The sequence below is a fragment of the Ipomoea nil genome, unplaced genomic scaffold (assembly GCF_001879475.1).
Source record: "Ipomoea nil cultivar Tokyo-kokei standard unplaced genomic scaffold, Asagao_1.1 scaffold3226, whole genome shotgun sequence".
Classification (NCBI taxonomy): Eukaryota; Viridiplantae; Streptophyta; class Magnoliopsida; order Solanales; family Convolvulaceae; genus Ipomoea; species Ipomoea nil.
In genome coordinates this window covers 38447-54480 of record NW_017619654.1, presented here as the reverse complement: position 1 = coordinate 54480, position 16034 = coordinate 38447, and the positions used below count along the sequence as shown (strand labels likewise).

Genomic DNA, 16034 nt, shown 5'->3' with positions numbered 1-16034 from the left:
AGTTAAAGCCTAACAAACGAATTAAACCAACACATGATAGACAATTATTAGGTATACTCTCAGGAAAGTTGGTCGAGACGAAGCTCGGTTAAATACCAACTCCTTAGACAGAGTAGCGTCGCAAGGGGACTAGTAGCAACAAGGCTTTTAAGCCAGGGCCATAGAACTAGTATTCCTCCCCAAGAAACTTCCCTAAGTCATGCGTTCTCATGTTTGAAGTAAAACCTTTTGGGAGATCTATAAAATTGTAGATTCACCTATGAATAATGCTTTAAATCGATGAACTAAATTAACGGACTAAACGTGCTTAAATTCAGGCACTACTGTAACTAAAGTTTATGCATAGGTCCAACTTAATAAGGAACTAATATAATTCCATCCTAAAGTATGCGTTTCTAAAGGCATAATAAAATTGCATAATTTAAAAAAAAAAAAAACCAAAATATTATGAGGTGGACAAGTATGCATAAAATTAAACATTAAACTCATATATTCTAAATAAATTGCACAAATGAAAACAATTTTAATATGAGCAATAACCTCAAAGTATACAATTAATATTCAAAACTAGTATGACTTCTAACCAAAAGAAATCCAAAATTTGAATAATAATATAATAGATATATACTTTGAAAGGTTAAAAAAACTAGCCCACGTGAAACAGTTTTAATTGCATAAAATCAACTTTGTGAGAAATAGGCAGAGTTCACAAATATCAAGCCATAATATATGTTTTATTTGTAAATAACAAACTCACAAAACCTAATTGCATAATTAAACTTTATATTATGCACTTAATGTGATTAAAAGCATAAAACAATCTAAATAGTATGAAAAACACCAAATGTGTATTCAATTATTCATACTTAACCAAATGTGGGCAATGACATCTAAAATCATAATTCAAATACTAAATAAATTATGTGATAGATTGCCAAGAAAACATGTTTTTCCAAAATCTGAATTGATTCAAAAGCACACTCCAAAACTCAATTAATAGTATTATTAATGGCATAAAATTGCAAATAAACCAAAAAAGCAATAAATAGCAATAATAATAGTATTATGTTAATTTGGAGACTAAATATAGAAAAAAAAAATAATAGTTAAAACTTATTAACCTTTAAAACATTTTCGGATATCACTTCAAAATTTAATAAAACTTAAGTCCGAAAATAAATGCCACATAAATCAATTTGGTAACAATTCATGTCTTAATACCATAAAAAATAATGTTATCATTAATTAAAATATTAATAGTAATAAGGAGCATTATAATCACTATGAACATTTTAATAATGACAAACATGGTAATACATATCTTAATGTTTCCATATTCTTAAGGATAAAATGTGACTAGTTCAAAATGGTTAACCGCTATAACAATAGTTACCAATAATAATAAACTGTAATTAATGATTTGCGTACCTTAATGATGCAAACTGCATCTATCGATAGCACTAACAGCGATAGCGAAGAAAGCCTCCAAAATCTCCCATCTTCATAGAGAGTTTAGTTGAATCGCCCAATGGTACGTAACAGTTTATTGGTAACACTTAATTACCATTATTAATAATAATGAAAAATGAAGTGACATGGGTAATCTTACCCATGTACCAAATATAGTATATTAACATGAATGAATAATTATTATGAAAGGTAATACATGAGATTAGCCCCTAAACTTAATAACAGTAATTAATAATGCAAATTAATGATAATTTCAATTAAATGTAAAACTGTAATTAAGGAATGATAAATACTAATCTCAATTTACCACATAATAATTAATCATTACTATAATGAGTCCATAAGGAAACTGAAATTAAGGTATAACCAAATTACCATTCGAAAGGCAATATATCAACTATGTACATTGCTTGCCATGAAAAATACTTAAGATTATCGTTAAGACCCTGAAAACTATTAATAGATTAAAACTTAATCAACTTAAATAATAGTTATAATTCTTAATGGCCAAAACAATAATTATAATTCTTAATTACTTCAAATGATAATTGTAATCCTTAAACCCTTAATGACTCAAAATCACGCAATGATAATAATTATAGCACAAAATTGCTTAAGTCAGGCCCATAAACCTTAATGTCCCAAGTTAATTATAACATGAATGATAAATGTTCTAATATGAAAATAGATTCAAACATTATATTATCACCAACGATAAATACCGTTAACAAAATACGGTAGTTAGTAATAATTGAAACTTAATGAACATGTTATAATCAAAATAAAAGGAAGTGCTACAATTATTATTAAAATATCAATCAATTAATAGTAGGACCCATACTGACCAAGATATGTCCTAAATAGCTTGTCCAAAATAGATTTTAAAGTCCCAAGTAAAAAATAGGACTAAAATATGCTCAAAATTAAATGAGAAAACCAAACAAACCGCCTTAATAGGCTATAATGTCCAAAATTAGCCTAAGGATCCAAAATTGAATGATATTTAATATATAGGCTATGAGTTAATAATATGCTATATCCAACCTTAATATATGCTTTTCTAAATGTACAATTATAATGAAATAATTTATGAATATACAAAGCATGTTTGGATTTTTGCATATTAATATATTATTAACTCATAAATACTAAATAAATTGCAACAATTCAAGCAATTTAATATGCACATCAATATTAAATTAAAATTCAAGTAGCAAATTTAATACTTAATATTTGCTCAAAATTGAATAATAATTTAATTGTGAATATGATGCCAAAATTGAGAGAAAACTAAAAGGCATTAATACAACTCTCAATATTAAATAAAAATTCAAATAGCAAATTAAAACTTAATATTTTGCTCAAAATGAATAATAATTTAATTATGACAAGAATCGCTGTAATGGTATTAATAATGGCAATAATTTAATAAAAAATAATGCCATAATTAATCTCAATTTGAAATTTTAATGCCAAAATTTAAGAAAATAAAAACTAAAGGGAATTATTATTTCAAAATTAAACAATTACTAATATTTACTATTTGCCTAAACAATTCACAATGTTAATTAAGATAATATTAATATGGCAATATTAAATCCTAATATAATTACCATTTATCAAAATTAATATGTAATTCTTAAATGAGGCAAATATTAATATGGTAAATAAAAGAAATTGCACTTTAAATGGGAGACTTACCAGACATGCATCTGTCATCTTAAATTCATCGCCGGAAGATTAGCTGAAGCAGCGAAGAATCAAGGACGCCACTGGAGTCCGAAGTCGCCGTCGTCCGAAGTCGCCAACGTCGCCCAAAGCATGAAGAACAATCGACCAGCGCTGAACTAAAGTGAGGATCAGCGCCGCCAGATGGAGGAAGACAGAGAGCGGTGACAGTCGCCGGGAAGCCAGCCCTCCTCTACCGTCCTCCTCGCCGTCGTTCTCATGGCAACCGGTGACCGAAGGGAAAACGATGCAAACCGACTGGAGGGAATTTGTCGTCCCTCTGCCGCCCAACAGCAGCCGCCGCTGCGTTCATGACGGTGTCCTCACAGCGGAGAACCAAAGCCGAAGCCCCACCGACAGCAGCACTGAACGCCATGTCGCTCGGAATCGCCGCTCGCCGCCGACCTCGCAAGCTTGGTTCACACTACTACACAGCAGGCTTTTAACGTCGGCTAAATAGACCTTTTAACGTCGGCTATGATCCGTAGTTGTTGCGGGCGACGTTGTAAATATTATCTATAACGTCGGCTATTTATATAGCCGACGTTATATATTATTTTAAAAAAATAAATAAATAAAGTTTACAACATCGGCTAATAGCATTTAGCCGACGTTGTATGGTATTTTAAAAAATAATTAAAATACTTACAACGTCGGCTACAATGCTACAACGTCGGCTAAATGCTATTAGCCGACATTGTAAACTTTTTTTTTTTTTTAAATATATTCAACGTCGGCTATTACTTAATAGCCGACGTTGTAAGTTTTTTTTTTTTTTAATATACAGTTTATTTGTCCATTTATACCCAAAAACCTGCTCAAATCTACTCACAACCACAACCACAACCACAACCTAAACCTGCTCAATTTCTCACAACCACAACCACAACCTAAACCTGCTCAATTTCGCACAACCACAACCAAAACTTGCTCAATTATTGCACCACAACCACAGCAAAATATGTAGAATCTAATATTTATAATGAAACAAGTAATAAAAGTAATGAATCTCACAATTTGATACTAATTAATAATACAAGTTAACATTATCAAAAGCTAATATCAATTTGTTTAATTTACATACTTAACCATACATCAACAAAGAAGTCGGCCCATACATCTCTTACTTGATCAATTTCTTGTTGAGTGTAGCTCGATCTACCAACTCTCTCAACAATCTACAAAGTTGATAATTATTAAATAATTAGTAAGCTAGCATTTTTAAAATTAGAAAAAGAAAGGTATTATATTAAATTACATGCCTTATCCATTCCCGCACATGCTTCTTTGGAAAGAATTTCAAGCATGTATTTCATCACGTAATATCCACATGCCGTACTTCCAACTTGTTGAGCACACTACATTTGAATTAAATTACATTTAAAATTTTATTTAATAAAAAACAATAAAATATATGTAGTTTTACAAATGTATAAAATACTTACCAAAACCTTAGTCCATTTTGGTGAACGAGTTGATCCATTGCTTCTCAACAACTTTGCTGTATTGACACACCTAAAATTATAAGAGATTAGTTTACATAAATACTTTATACTTTACTAATTATACATATTAATACTTATAAGTTCACATACTTTTCAACAATATCTTTGATGTCATCACGTGGCTGGCCTCCAATTGAATCAAACCAATAGATTTCATTAAGTTGAGGACAAATTGCCATCAACATCCAATGATCACTACAAATCAATAATATATTAGTTGTAAGTAAATATAATATATAATAAAAGTGTATTATATATAAGTTATTTTATTTTAAACAATTAAAACTTACTTTAAAATATATGGCGCTAGATAGCATTGTTTTTGGCCATATTGCATGGTGACGTTGATATACCCTGTCCATTCATCTATAGTATTTGAAACTGGTTGAATGAAATGCGGATCTAAGAAGCCATACGTGGTCTTTGATGCCAATTCAAATTTGTCATAAAGACCCCTATTCAAAAATACAATCAATCATATATATCAGTAATATAATAAATGAATGAAAAATATTATATAAACAAATATAAGTAAAGAACTTAATTATTACCTTATAAAGAACTGCAATATGGAAATATCTAACGTCTCCATCCTTAAGAAACGCATAATCTCCAACGGGTCAAGTTGTAAGCGATAGTCAACATCGCTCACAATACCACGCTCCATCTTTATCACAACATTTTCATCAAGTTTGCGAATAATTCTATATACCTTTAGACATCGAGGACTCAAAGAAGATGGATCAGCTATATTCAGATCAGCAAAAGGTCGTTGCACACCGGAATCATAAGTCTTTTGTACCTGTTCAATATAACTAACAATTACTATTTTTAAAAAGTAAATTAAACACTATTTTAAAATCCAAAATTTTTTAAAATACATACCTCATCACCTTCGGTATACAACTCAACCAACTTCTTTGGCCAAATAATAAAGTTGTGCAATGCATCCCTTAACAGTTGAACCTCATCGGTAGGGAAGGGTACACTTGCACTTGACACGAGAATTTCAGTCACGGTGACCTTCACTTGATCCGCATGTATTTGTATCCCGTGAACCCTTTCGGCCTTGTAAACTATCCCACGTGCAACTTTACGTCTAATGGGATCTTCCAAAAACAATTCACATCCGGCTCCTAACTGCATGAATTCATATTAAGAAATAGGTAAAATGTTTTTTAATAAATAATAAGATTAGTTATAAATGATTACTTATGGCCGGTAAATCAGCAAAAGCGTCTGGAGAGCTTGCTTTTTCACTTTGACCATGTGGTTGGACAGCTACACGCATGTCTTCCTCCTACCTTGATGGTACAGGTTGAGCCGCTGGAGTCCTCATACTACTAATTTCATCCCTCATCTCTCGAATGGCTGCTTGCAAGGATGTTTTATATTCCTCTCGGGCAACCGCTAACGCCTCAGCAACTGCTGTCTGAATCATATCTTTCACTTGTGGTGTAGACTGGCTTTGACGACGTTTTGCATGACCAAAGTAGCTTTTTAAGCCATGTGCTCTACCCATGGCTCTAACACGTCCGCAATGCTCATCTGTACCTATGGCACTAGACAATATATCTTGTGTACCGGACTCAACAAACTCTCCTTGAGAAGCTTGCAATGATAGCAAATCCTAACATATAAAAACAATATTTAATAATGATTACTAGCTATCTTAATAATGTAGAAAATTTTAACATTTTACTTACAATCTTTTCCACGACCATTCTAGTCGCTTCATTGTTGATATTTCCTGATTTGTCCATTCTTGCCCTCTTCCACTTTTCATGTCTAGCTGGCGGAGATGGAGGAACAACTACTGACGATGGATCTGATCTTTCAGCTTCTTCTTGTTCTTTCATCTTCTCATCCATCATAATCTTCTCCAATCTCTTATAGCCTCCTCGGGCTAAATGATGTGGATGAACATTCTTATTCCGTATTTCTTGATGTTTCTTTCTTGATTCCTACAAAAAAAGAAAACATTAAGTAAAAATATATATCTTTAATATATTTGAGTTAATAAATAATTGATAGAAAAATTACAATATATACCTCAAACTCTACAGTTTTACGCCGCTCCACGTACGTTTTCCATGTATTTGGATCAACAAATGTGTATTTTTGACATGGAGTATTCTTTATTGGGTCTTCATTATGGAATATGTAGTCTCTGTTCAATCTAGCTTTAAAATCTCTCCACCGTTCACCCGCATATGACATCAAAGAATCCTTCAGATCCACATCATCAGTGGGAATATCATAAACGCTCTGCAAGACAAGATTACTTATTAGAAACAAATTAAATACAATTAATTCAATAGTTTTATAAATAAGTTGCATACCATGATATCATCCCACACCAACGTTTTACTCTCTTCTGGGACCTCTTTCCAATTTTTATATGTGATTGGAACTTTGCTCCGTGCAATCAACGCAAAGTAACTTTTGAATTGGGTGCTCCCTGGCCCAACAGGTTCGTGTTTCCTATTAAATTGAACCACCAATTTTGTGTCACCACGCCCAGAAATTAATTTTGTCATAACGGTGGCATCCCGCCTCTTCTTAGCTTCGGTATTAGTACTTTTAGCTTGGATGGTACTATCAACAGGGGGGCCATTTGATGAACCCATATGCCTGTTTAGCAAAGAAATTATTAGTGAATTGACAAAAGAATAATATACATAAAAATAACTGTAAATATTTAGATATAGTAAACACAAGAAGAAGTTAAAGCATTAAAAACAACAATCAATTCTCCCATAGCCCTTCATGATGATCATCACGTGATGCATGCACTTCATCTATCTCATTATCTATAATAACTGGTAATAAACTTGAAGAAAAGGGTGGTATTTCCTCAATCTCATAACTAACATCTTCATTCCCATCACCAGTAATTTGTCTCTTTCCATGAAGAACAACAGACCATTTTTTATCACTAGGATCAGTAACAAAAAATACTTGTTTTACTTGAGATGCCATTATGAATTGCTCATTTTTGTGACCTTCCCTGTTCAAATCGACAAGTGTAAACCCTAACTCATCAGCTTTAACACCGTGTTTACTATCTACCCATTTACATCGGAACATCGGCACTTTGAACTGAACATAATCAACCTCCCATATTTCTTCAATCACACCATAATATGACAACTCTGCAATGACCGGATTTTTATCTTTCGAACTACTGAAGTGCACTGAATTTGCAACCAAAGAAACTCCACTGTTTTGCATAGTGCTCTTTTCATCTTGTTTTTTTTGTATAAAAAGAAAATCCATTTATATCATATCCAGTATAACATATGACTTGCATACAAGGACCATGAGCTAACCATCGTACTGTTTCAGAATAGTTAGTAGCACTCAGAACTTTATTCTTGAACCAACTAATAAAAGTACGATTATGTTCGCTCACAATCCACATGTCTATCTTTCTTGGATTTTGCTCTTTAATCAGTGCCTTGTGCTCATCTAAATATGGCTCGACTTCACTTGTATTATGCAAGATGTACAAATGTGCTTCCTCAATATCTTCACGAGGCATACCGGCTACTTTGCGTCCTCGAGTACCTTTCCCAGCACTTCTTCCTTCATGTCGATACTTAGAAAGACCAATAGCTTCTACCCCCGCCAAATATTCAGTACAAAATTCAGTTACCTCCTCAGCAATATAACTTTCAACAATAGATGCTTCTGGTCGATACCGGTTCCTCACATAACCTTTTAAGACTTTCATGTACCGTTCAAATGGGTACATCCACCTCAAATAAGCAGGACCGCACTGTTTGATCTCTCGCACCAGATGTACAACCAAATGAACCATGACATCAAAAAATGACGGTGGAAAATACATCTCCAACTGACACAATGTAACAATAACGCCATTTTGCAATTCATCTAGTTTGTCTGGATCAATCACTTTTCCACAGATAGCATTGAAAAAGAAACAAAACCTTATAATAGTATATCTCAACTTTTTGGGCAATATACCTCTAACAGCCACTGGCAATATTTGCTGCATTAAGGCATGGCAATCATGAGATTTCAATCCCACCAATTTTAAATCTTGCATATTCACAAGTGTTCTAATATTTGATGAGTACCATTGTGGTACCTTGACTCCACGTAAACACTCACAAAAACTTATTTTCTCCTTTCTTGATAAAGTATGAGCAGCTGGAGGCAAATATATCTTCTTATCCCCTTGGCGTGGAGCTAATGTTGCTCTTATGTTCATTTCAATCAAGTCTAATCTAGCATTGAGTCCATCTTTAGTCTTACCTTTTATATCTAAAAGAGTTCCAACAAGACTATCACACACATTTTTCTCCACATGCATCACATCAATACTATGTCTCACATCTAATGTCTTCCAATATGGAAGATAAAAAAATATGGATTTCTTTTTCCATGGACTCTTTTCATTTGGAGGTACCTCAACATTAGCTCTTGACCTCTTACCTCTTTGAGATTTAAGCTTTTGAGTGTTACCAAAAGTAACATTTATACCTTTCACACGTTCATAAACTTCAATCCCAGTCATTGGTTGTGGAGCATCTGTATAGTCTTGTTGCCCATTGAAAGCCTTTTTTAATCTCCTGTAAGGGTGAGCTCTATCAAGAAACCTCCGGTGACCCAAGTAGACTGTCTTTCTGCCATGGACAAGTTGTGTATAACATGTATTATCTTCACATATAGGGCATGCCTTATGTCCTTTGACACTATACCCAGCCAGGTTTCCATAAGCTGGAAAGTCATTGATTGTGCAAAAAAGCATAGCATGCAACTTAAAATTCTCTTTCCGGTAGGCATCAAACACTAACACACCTTCATCCCACAATTTTTTCAAGTCATCAATCAAAGGTGCCAAAAAGACATCTATATCATTACCGGGTTGTTTTGGGCCAGAAATCATCAAGGACAGTAATATATATTTGCGTTTCATACACAACCAAGGAGGTAGATTATAAATCACTAACATAACTGGCCACGAGCTATGCTTGCTACTTAGGTTCCCGTGAGGGTTTATACCATCTGTACAAAGGCCAAGTCTAAGATTTCTGGACTCATTGCCAAATTCAGGAAAAACATTATCAAAGGTTTTCCATTGAGTAGAATCAGCTGGGTGTCGAAGCTTTCCATCAGAAATTTTTTGATCTGCATGCCATGTTAAGTTTTTCGCGTCGCTTGGATTTGCAAACATACGCTTAAATCTTGGAAGAATTGGGAGATACCACATAACTTTAGCTGGTGGCCCTTTCGAACTTGCCTTACCAACAACATGCTCTCTTATTTTGTACCGAGATACCCCACAGATCGGACATGCATTCAATTCTTTGTAATCATTCCTAAACAATATGCAATCGTTAGGACAAGCATGTATCTTTTCATACTCCATACCCATGGGACACATAATCTTCTTTGCATCATATGTACTCTTCGGGAGTCCATTATCTTCTGGAAGCATATCGTTTATTAAATCAAGTAAAGCAGTAAAGCTCTTGTCCCTCCATCCATTCCCAGCTTTTAAGTTGAATAATTTCAAAACAGCAGATAAGCGAGTATATTTACTACACCCGGGCCATAAAGGCTGTTTTGAATCATTTAATAATTCATCCAACTCATTTGATCGATTTGTGAACTCTTCTCCAACATCACGGAACATTTCGTCCAACCTATCTTCAGATTCATCATCTTCATTTGCTTCGTTGTCAACATACATGTTAGATGTACTAGTCTCTCTCCCTCCTTCACCGTGCCATATCCATTTTGTATAATTTAGATTAATTCCATCACAAATTAGATGATCATATATGTCCTTGGCAATTAATAGTTTTAGATTACAACACTTCTTACAAGGACACCAAAATGTTCCATCATTATTTGGAAGATGACATTTTGCAAACTCTATAAATTCTCTAACTCCGGCATCATATTCCATACTCAATCGAGAAGCTTTCATCCAACTTTTATCCATCACAAGTCAATCTAGGATAATATTAATTCCAACTAGACTAGTTATTAGTAGTATCAAATTCAAAGATAGCATATAAATATTTTTAAAAATTAAAAAAAAAAAAAAGAATGACAAATTACATCAAATATTTAACATATCCACAAACTAATACTCCGTAATAGTATATACCCACAAAGATGTATATGCTTATGTTGAAATTAGTTTGGTAAAAATTACAGATATTTAACCAGCTTTTCCAAGTACATTACAACATACATATATACATATATACAAATTACATCCGTTTTTTTCTATTGTTGAATATATATGTATTATTAAATGTTAGAAGCCAATTTACTCAACCATTTTTATTTATTACTATGATTATTCTGATCGATATTAAATGTTAGAAGCCAATTCAACCCTGGCCCATAAATTAATTAGGATCGGAATGAAATAAAAAGAGATGAGAATTAAAAAGTTAATTGAGGAAATAATTAAATTAATTAATATAATGAAAATGGGAAAAATTAGAAGCCATAGAATAGAATAGAGATCGGGAATAGAAGAATCCGGGCATTTGGTAGTGGTTGCTTAGCTAATGCCAGATAAACTGAAAGGGTTAATACACATGGATGACACATAGTTTATGTCTATATTCACATGGCTACCATGTTCAATTAAACCTTTGTGTACATGTAACTTTTCCATATGGGGCCAACAAAGTTGTAGATCCAGACAGCTTATTTTTGGTCCATTTCATCACCCTTAGCTTTAGCTTACCCCCCCCCCCCCCCCCCCCCCCCCTTCAATTCAATTCTCACAATTAATGTTTTCTAATCTCACCTCTGCAATCTTAATTACTTTTTTTTTTCACTGCTTCATCTAAACATATATACAACTGATCTGCAGTGAATGCATTGGTTGAGTTGACATGATGGATATGGCTGTAGTCTTTGTGGCAGTAAATTTAATTAATGGGCTTTTGATGATATATATATATATATATATATATATATATATATATATATATATATATATATATATATATATATATATATATATATATATATATATATATATATGTGATGATTTGAATTTACACCAATATTTATTGCTATTGTTGGGGAGTAGTGATGAGAGATTCTGAGATTAAAAAGAGAAAGTTCCTCTTTACTTGAATTATAACTGCATTTTTGCAATAAAAAGACAAAATAGAAAAAACACTTGTTCAACTTAAAACAAAACAGAACTGCAAATTCCTAACCTTGTATCCTTTTCCTAAAGCTTAAAAATATCAGTTATTCAATAATAAAAGTATCACCAACACAGAAACTTACAATACTAGACCTAATGCCTCAGTTATTCAATAATAAAAACAAATATAACACAAATAAACCCTAAAATGCATATACATTTACAAAAATTCAAAATAAATCAATAATAAAAACAAATATAATAAAAACAAACCCTAAATTATAATTATATTTATTAAAATTCGAATAAATTAATAATAATTAAAAAAAAATTACCTAGCGATGTGCGGATCGGAGAGGCTGTCGCGGACGGTGGCGGAAGCAGTCGGAGCTGGCGATGTGCGGATCGGAGAGGCGGTCGCGGACGGTGGCGGAAGCAATCGGAGCCGGCGATGTGCGGAGAAGCTGTCGCGGACGGTGGCGGAAGCAGTCGGAGGAAAGGGCGTCAGCGATGTGAACTGTGGCGGCGGCGTCGACGTATGCGGGTGGACGACGTCAGCATGGAGGTCGGCGGCGAGGACGGCGGCGGTCTGAGACGGTGAGGCCGGCGGTGAGAAGAAGCGCGGTGGGGTGGGGAGGAGATGGATGGAAGAGAGCGGTGGTGGTATGGCGTCGATCGATCTGCCTCAGATCTATTATTATAAAAAACTTTATAACGTCGGCTAAATTAAATAGCCGACGTTATAAAGTAAAAAAAAAATTAAAAAAATAAATTAAAAACAATACAACGTCGGTTAGATAGTTAGCCGACGTCGTATCATATTTTTTTTTTTTTTTAGTATATAACGTCGGCTAAATTGACTTAGCCGACGTTATATATAAATTATTTTTTTTTAAAAAATAATATATAACCTACGACGACGGCTGTATTAATAGCCGACGTCGTAGGTTATATATTTCTTTTGTATTATTATTTTTTATTTTTAACGTCGGCTATTTGGTAATAGTCGACGTTATAAAGTTAATAATTTAAAAAAAAATTAAATGTTTTTAACGTCGGCTATGTATATAGCCGACGTTAAAGAGCCGACGTTGTATGTGAATTTTGTAGTAGTGTCAATGGCATCTCCATCGTCTAGAAACCACAGCAACAAAAAACGGAACCAGCACATCCTTTTGTCGTTGCCCATGAACCAGTCGCAAGCCCACGGTGTTGACAGACCAAAAAAAAAAAAAAAACAACAAAACCAAGCATTACATATCTCCCAAAACAATATATATTGTAATTATGCTTGTACATTTCGTTGATTTCCAGACTAACAACAAGAACAAATATATTTTTCAAAATATATATTTGGTACTAATTAATCAACTAGGCAGAGATTTGATAGGGCTTTGATACCAAATATTAGACAATAATATTAAGGCTAACATAAACTATAGTAAACGAGTAACCTGCCTCGTTACAGCGGAAGCTTTAGGATCGCCCGAATATCCCCAGCCATAGTCGTTGGTATTGCCACGAGATGGTAAACCTGCAGAATAATATTTTGTCTACCACTTCTCTCTCGAATACGTGATGGTGCGTGTCCTGAACACGGAAGCTGTGGGAGGATTGTTTTGCTTAGAAGCCTACATCCCATCAACGTATGCAGATATTCAGTTAAAGCTTAACTGAATATCCTGAGTTGCCTAACAGATTAAGCGCCACTAACTGACTTAATCTTCCACTTGCACCACAACCACTTAATTAATACAATATATTATAATATATTATATTAGGGAAAATACATACATATCTGACTAAGTAATTTTTTTTTTTTGAAAGTTACTGCTTCTATTACATTGTAGTATCTGTTCATAATCTGACTAAGTAATTTAAAATAGCGCATTGCATGTACACATGAAGTGTATAATACTAGGCCGGCGTGGTGAACCCACTGATAATATAACTTAATTGTTTAATTAGTCAAAAACAGTTAATGATGAAATCAATCCGTTAGTGCCAAACACCTAATATTATATAGGAATAAGGGTCAAATAGGCCATCGAACTGCACACAATAAAACAATTAGGCCACTGAACTTAAAAAACCAACAATTGGGTCCCTAAACTAATCAATTTCAAACAATTCTTTTAATTAGAAGGTTTCCAACAGGTCAACAGGTCATCCTTCCAAATTAATTATTTTTTAAAATTTAAATTTTAAAAATTAATTATTTAAATTTAAAAAAAAAAAAAAAAAAAAAAAAAAAAAACTGGTTCCAGCCGGAGACGGTCGTCTCCGGCTGGATTCCAGTTTTTTTTTTTTTTTTTTTTTTTTTTTTTTTTAAATTTAATTTAAAAATAATTAAGTTTTAAAATTTATATTTTAAAAAAATAATTAATTTGGGAGATGACCTGTTGACCTGTTGGAAACCTTCAAATTGGAAGAATTGTTTAAAATTTGATTAGTTTAGGGACCTAATTGTTGATTTTTTAAGTTCAATGGCCTAATTGTTTTATCGTGTGCAGTTCGATGGCCTATTTGACCCTTATTCCTATTATATACGTAACCATTTCAAACTCACAAAATAAAGCTCAATTTCCATTGTCTGTAATAACTCTACCAATGTGCTCTCACTGCCTATAAATACCATAATGAATATATGCCTCTTCCCTAAGCTCACACAAATACCATACACATTTCCACAAATATAATAAGAAGACAATGAAGACACCATTCTTCTTATTATTACTTTCTCTCCTTCTCATTACCGTCTTCCTTTCCCAAGCAAGAGTGCTTCAACCAAATAACACACAAAGCTCACTCAACACAAAAACCTCACAAAACACACAAAGCCCCGTACTTGATATGTACGGAAAGATTGTTCGGGTTGGTGTTAAGTACTACGTTGTACCACTTCTCCAGGACCAGGGCGGTGGGTTGGACCTAGCTTCCACTGGTAGTCAGAGTTGCCCAGAAAGTGTGGTTCAAGACGATCCTTACTGGTGGGAAAACACGATGCAGTTCTACCCAGTTGATCCGAAGAAAGCTGTGGTTCGTGAATGGAGTGATCTCAACATTGAATTCCCGGACGCATACACTATGGGATGTCCAGAGAATAATGTTTGGACGATAGTTGGTGATCTCTCGGTGTATGATGATTCTCATTACATAACAGCAGGTGGAGAAAAAGGAAATCCTCAATACTACTGAATTCACCTATAACGTCGGGCCTTTAAAGTCGGTTATATATTATAACCGACGTTAAAACATATAACGTCGGCTATTTGTAAATAGCCAACATTATAGATAAAAAAAATTTAAAAAAAATAAATAAATATAATACGACCGTCGTAGGTGTTTTAAATTAGGCCCCAAACATTCGCATTACAGATACGGCGGCTTTCTTCACATTCGCCATTTCATTTCTCACCATCGCCGCTCAGACGACGACTCACCACCGCCGCTCAGACGACTCATCGCGCACAGCCACCGGTCTGCTCGCCGCCACCATTTTGCTCAGCCACCGCCCACCGCCCCAACAGCCACGCCTTGCAGTTCGACGCATTTTTCTTCGCCGCACATCCTCCGCTGCCCTGCTTTGCCGCACCGGCCCACTGCCGCTCCGTGCTGCCCAGCCTCTTCCGCACCGCCAGCTACATTGTAAGTTTTTCTTAAAACATTATTGGTTCAATTTCTGGAATTATTATATATTTGGAATTATTTATTAATGGATTTCGAATTTTAGGAATTATTAGGTTATATATTTTTTCTGTGAATTTTGATGCTATTGAAGCCGGAACCCTAGTGATTATTGCTGATTAGAGCTCTAAATGGAGTTCTTTTGTCAATTGTTCCCTCAATCACATTGAGTTGATCTTTGGATGTGGTTGTGATAGATTAGATTCATCAAATTCTTTGGATAGCTTTTTTGGTAATGGAAAGTTCAATTCATTCTATCCAAGCCTTCAGGTATATATTTTGTGTGTTATCTATCTTTGCATGGGTACCAGGTTTTTGGGTATTGAAAGATGAGATTATATGTTCTGTATATGGTTTGGACATAACTGTGCGCCAGGTATTATTGAAGTCAATAGTTTACACTCGCTTCAATGGAACCTTGTAATTAATGAACTAAACTAACTCTTATTTTTCAGGCTGCATTGCTGTGTGGTAAACTATAGTTGCAAACA

General features: G+C 33.9%; 2 protein-coding genes across 2 annotated transcripts; one reads left to right on the top strand and one right to left on the bottom strand.

Annotated features, from left to right (window-relative positions):
• Positions 1–7451: 7451 nt before the first annotated feature.
• LOC109168723 lies at positions 7452–10425 on the bottom strand. Its single transcript, XM_019317705.1, has 4 exons — positions 10104–10425; positions 9139–9449; positions 8019–8718; positions 7452–7900 (listed from the first exon to the last, which is right to left on the bottom strand). Exons 1-4 carry the CDS (start codon positions 10423–10425, stop codon positions 7452–7454), a joined length of 1782 nt encoding a protein of 593 aa, XP_019173250.1.
• Positions 10426–14709: 4284 nt separating this feature from the next.
• LOC109168722 (miraculin-like) lies at positions 14710–15054 on the top strand. Its single transcript, XM_019317703.1, has one exon. The coding sequence runs from the start codon at positions 14710–14712 to the stop codon at positions 15052–15054; it is 345 nt and encodes a 114-aa protein (XP_019173248.1).
• The last annotated feature ends 980 nt before the right edge of the window (positions 15055–16034 follow it).

Bases quoted from the DNA above. Each gene is read 5' to 3' on its own strand.
- LOC109168723 (XM_019317705.1), bottom strand. From the start codon at position 10,425: ATGTATGTTGACAACGAAGCAAATGAAGATGATGAATCTGAAGATAGG. The intron at 8,719-9,138 runs GTACCTCCAAAT...GCCTTAATGCAG, and splicing joins GGTCAAGAGCTAATGTTGAG to CAAATATTGCCAGTGGCTGT. The intron at 7,901-8,018 runs GTATGCAAGTCA...TTGCAAATTCAG, and splicing joins ATGGTTAGCTCATGGTCCTT to TGCACTTCAGTAGTTCGAAA.
- LOC109168722 (XM_019317703.1), top strand. From the start codon at position 14,710: ATGTACGGAAAGATTGTTCGGGTTGGTGTTAAGTACTACGTTGTACCA.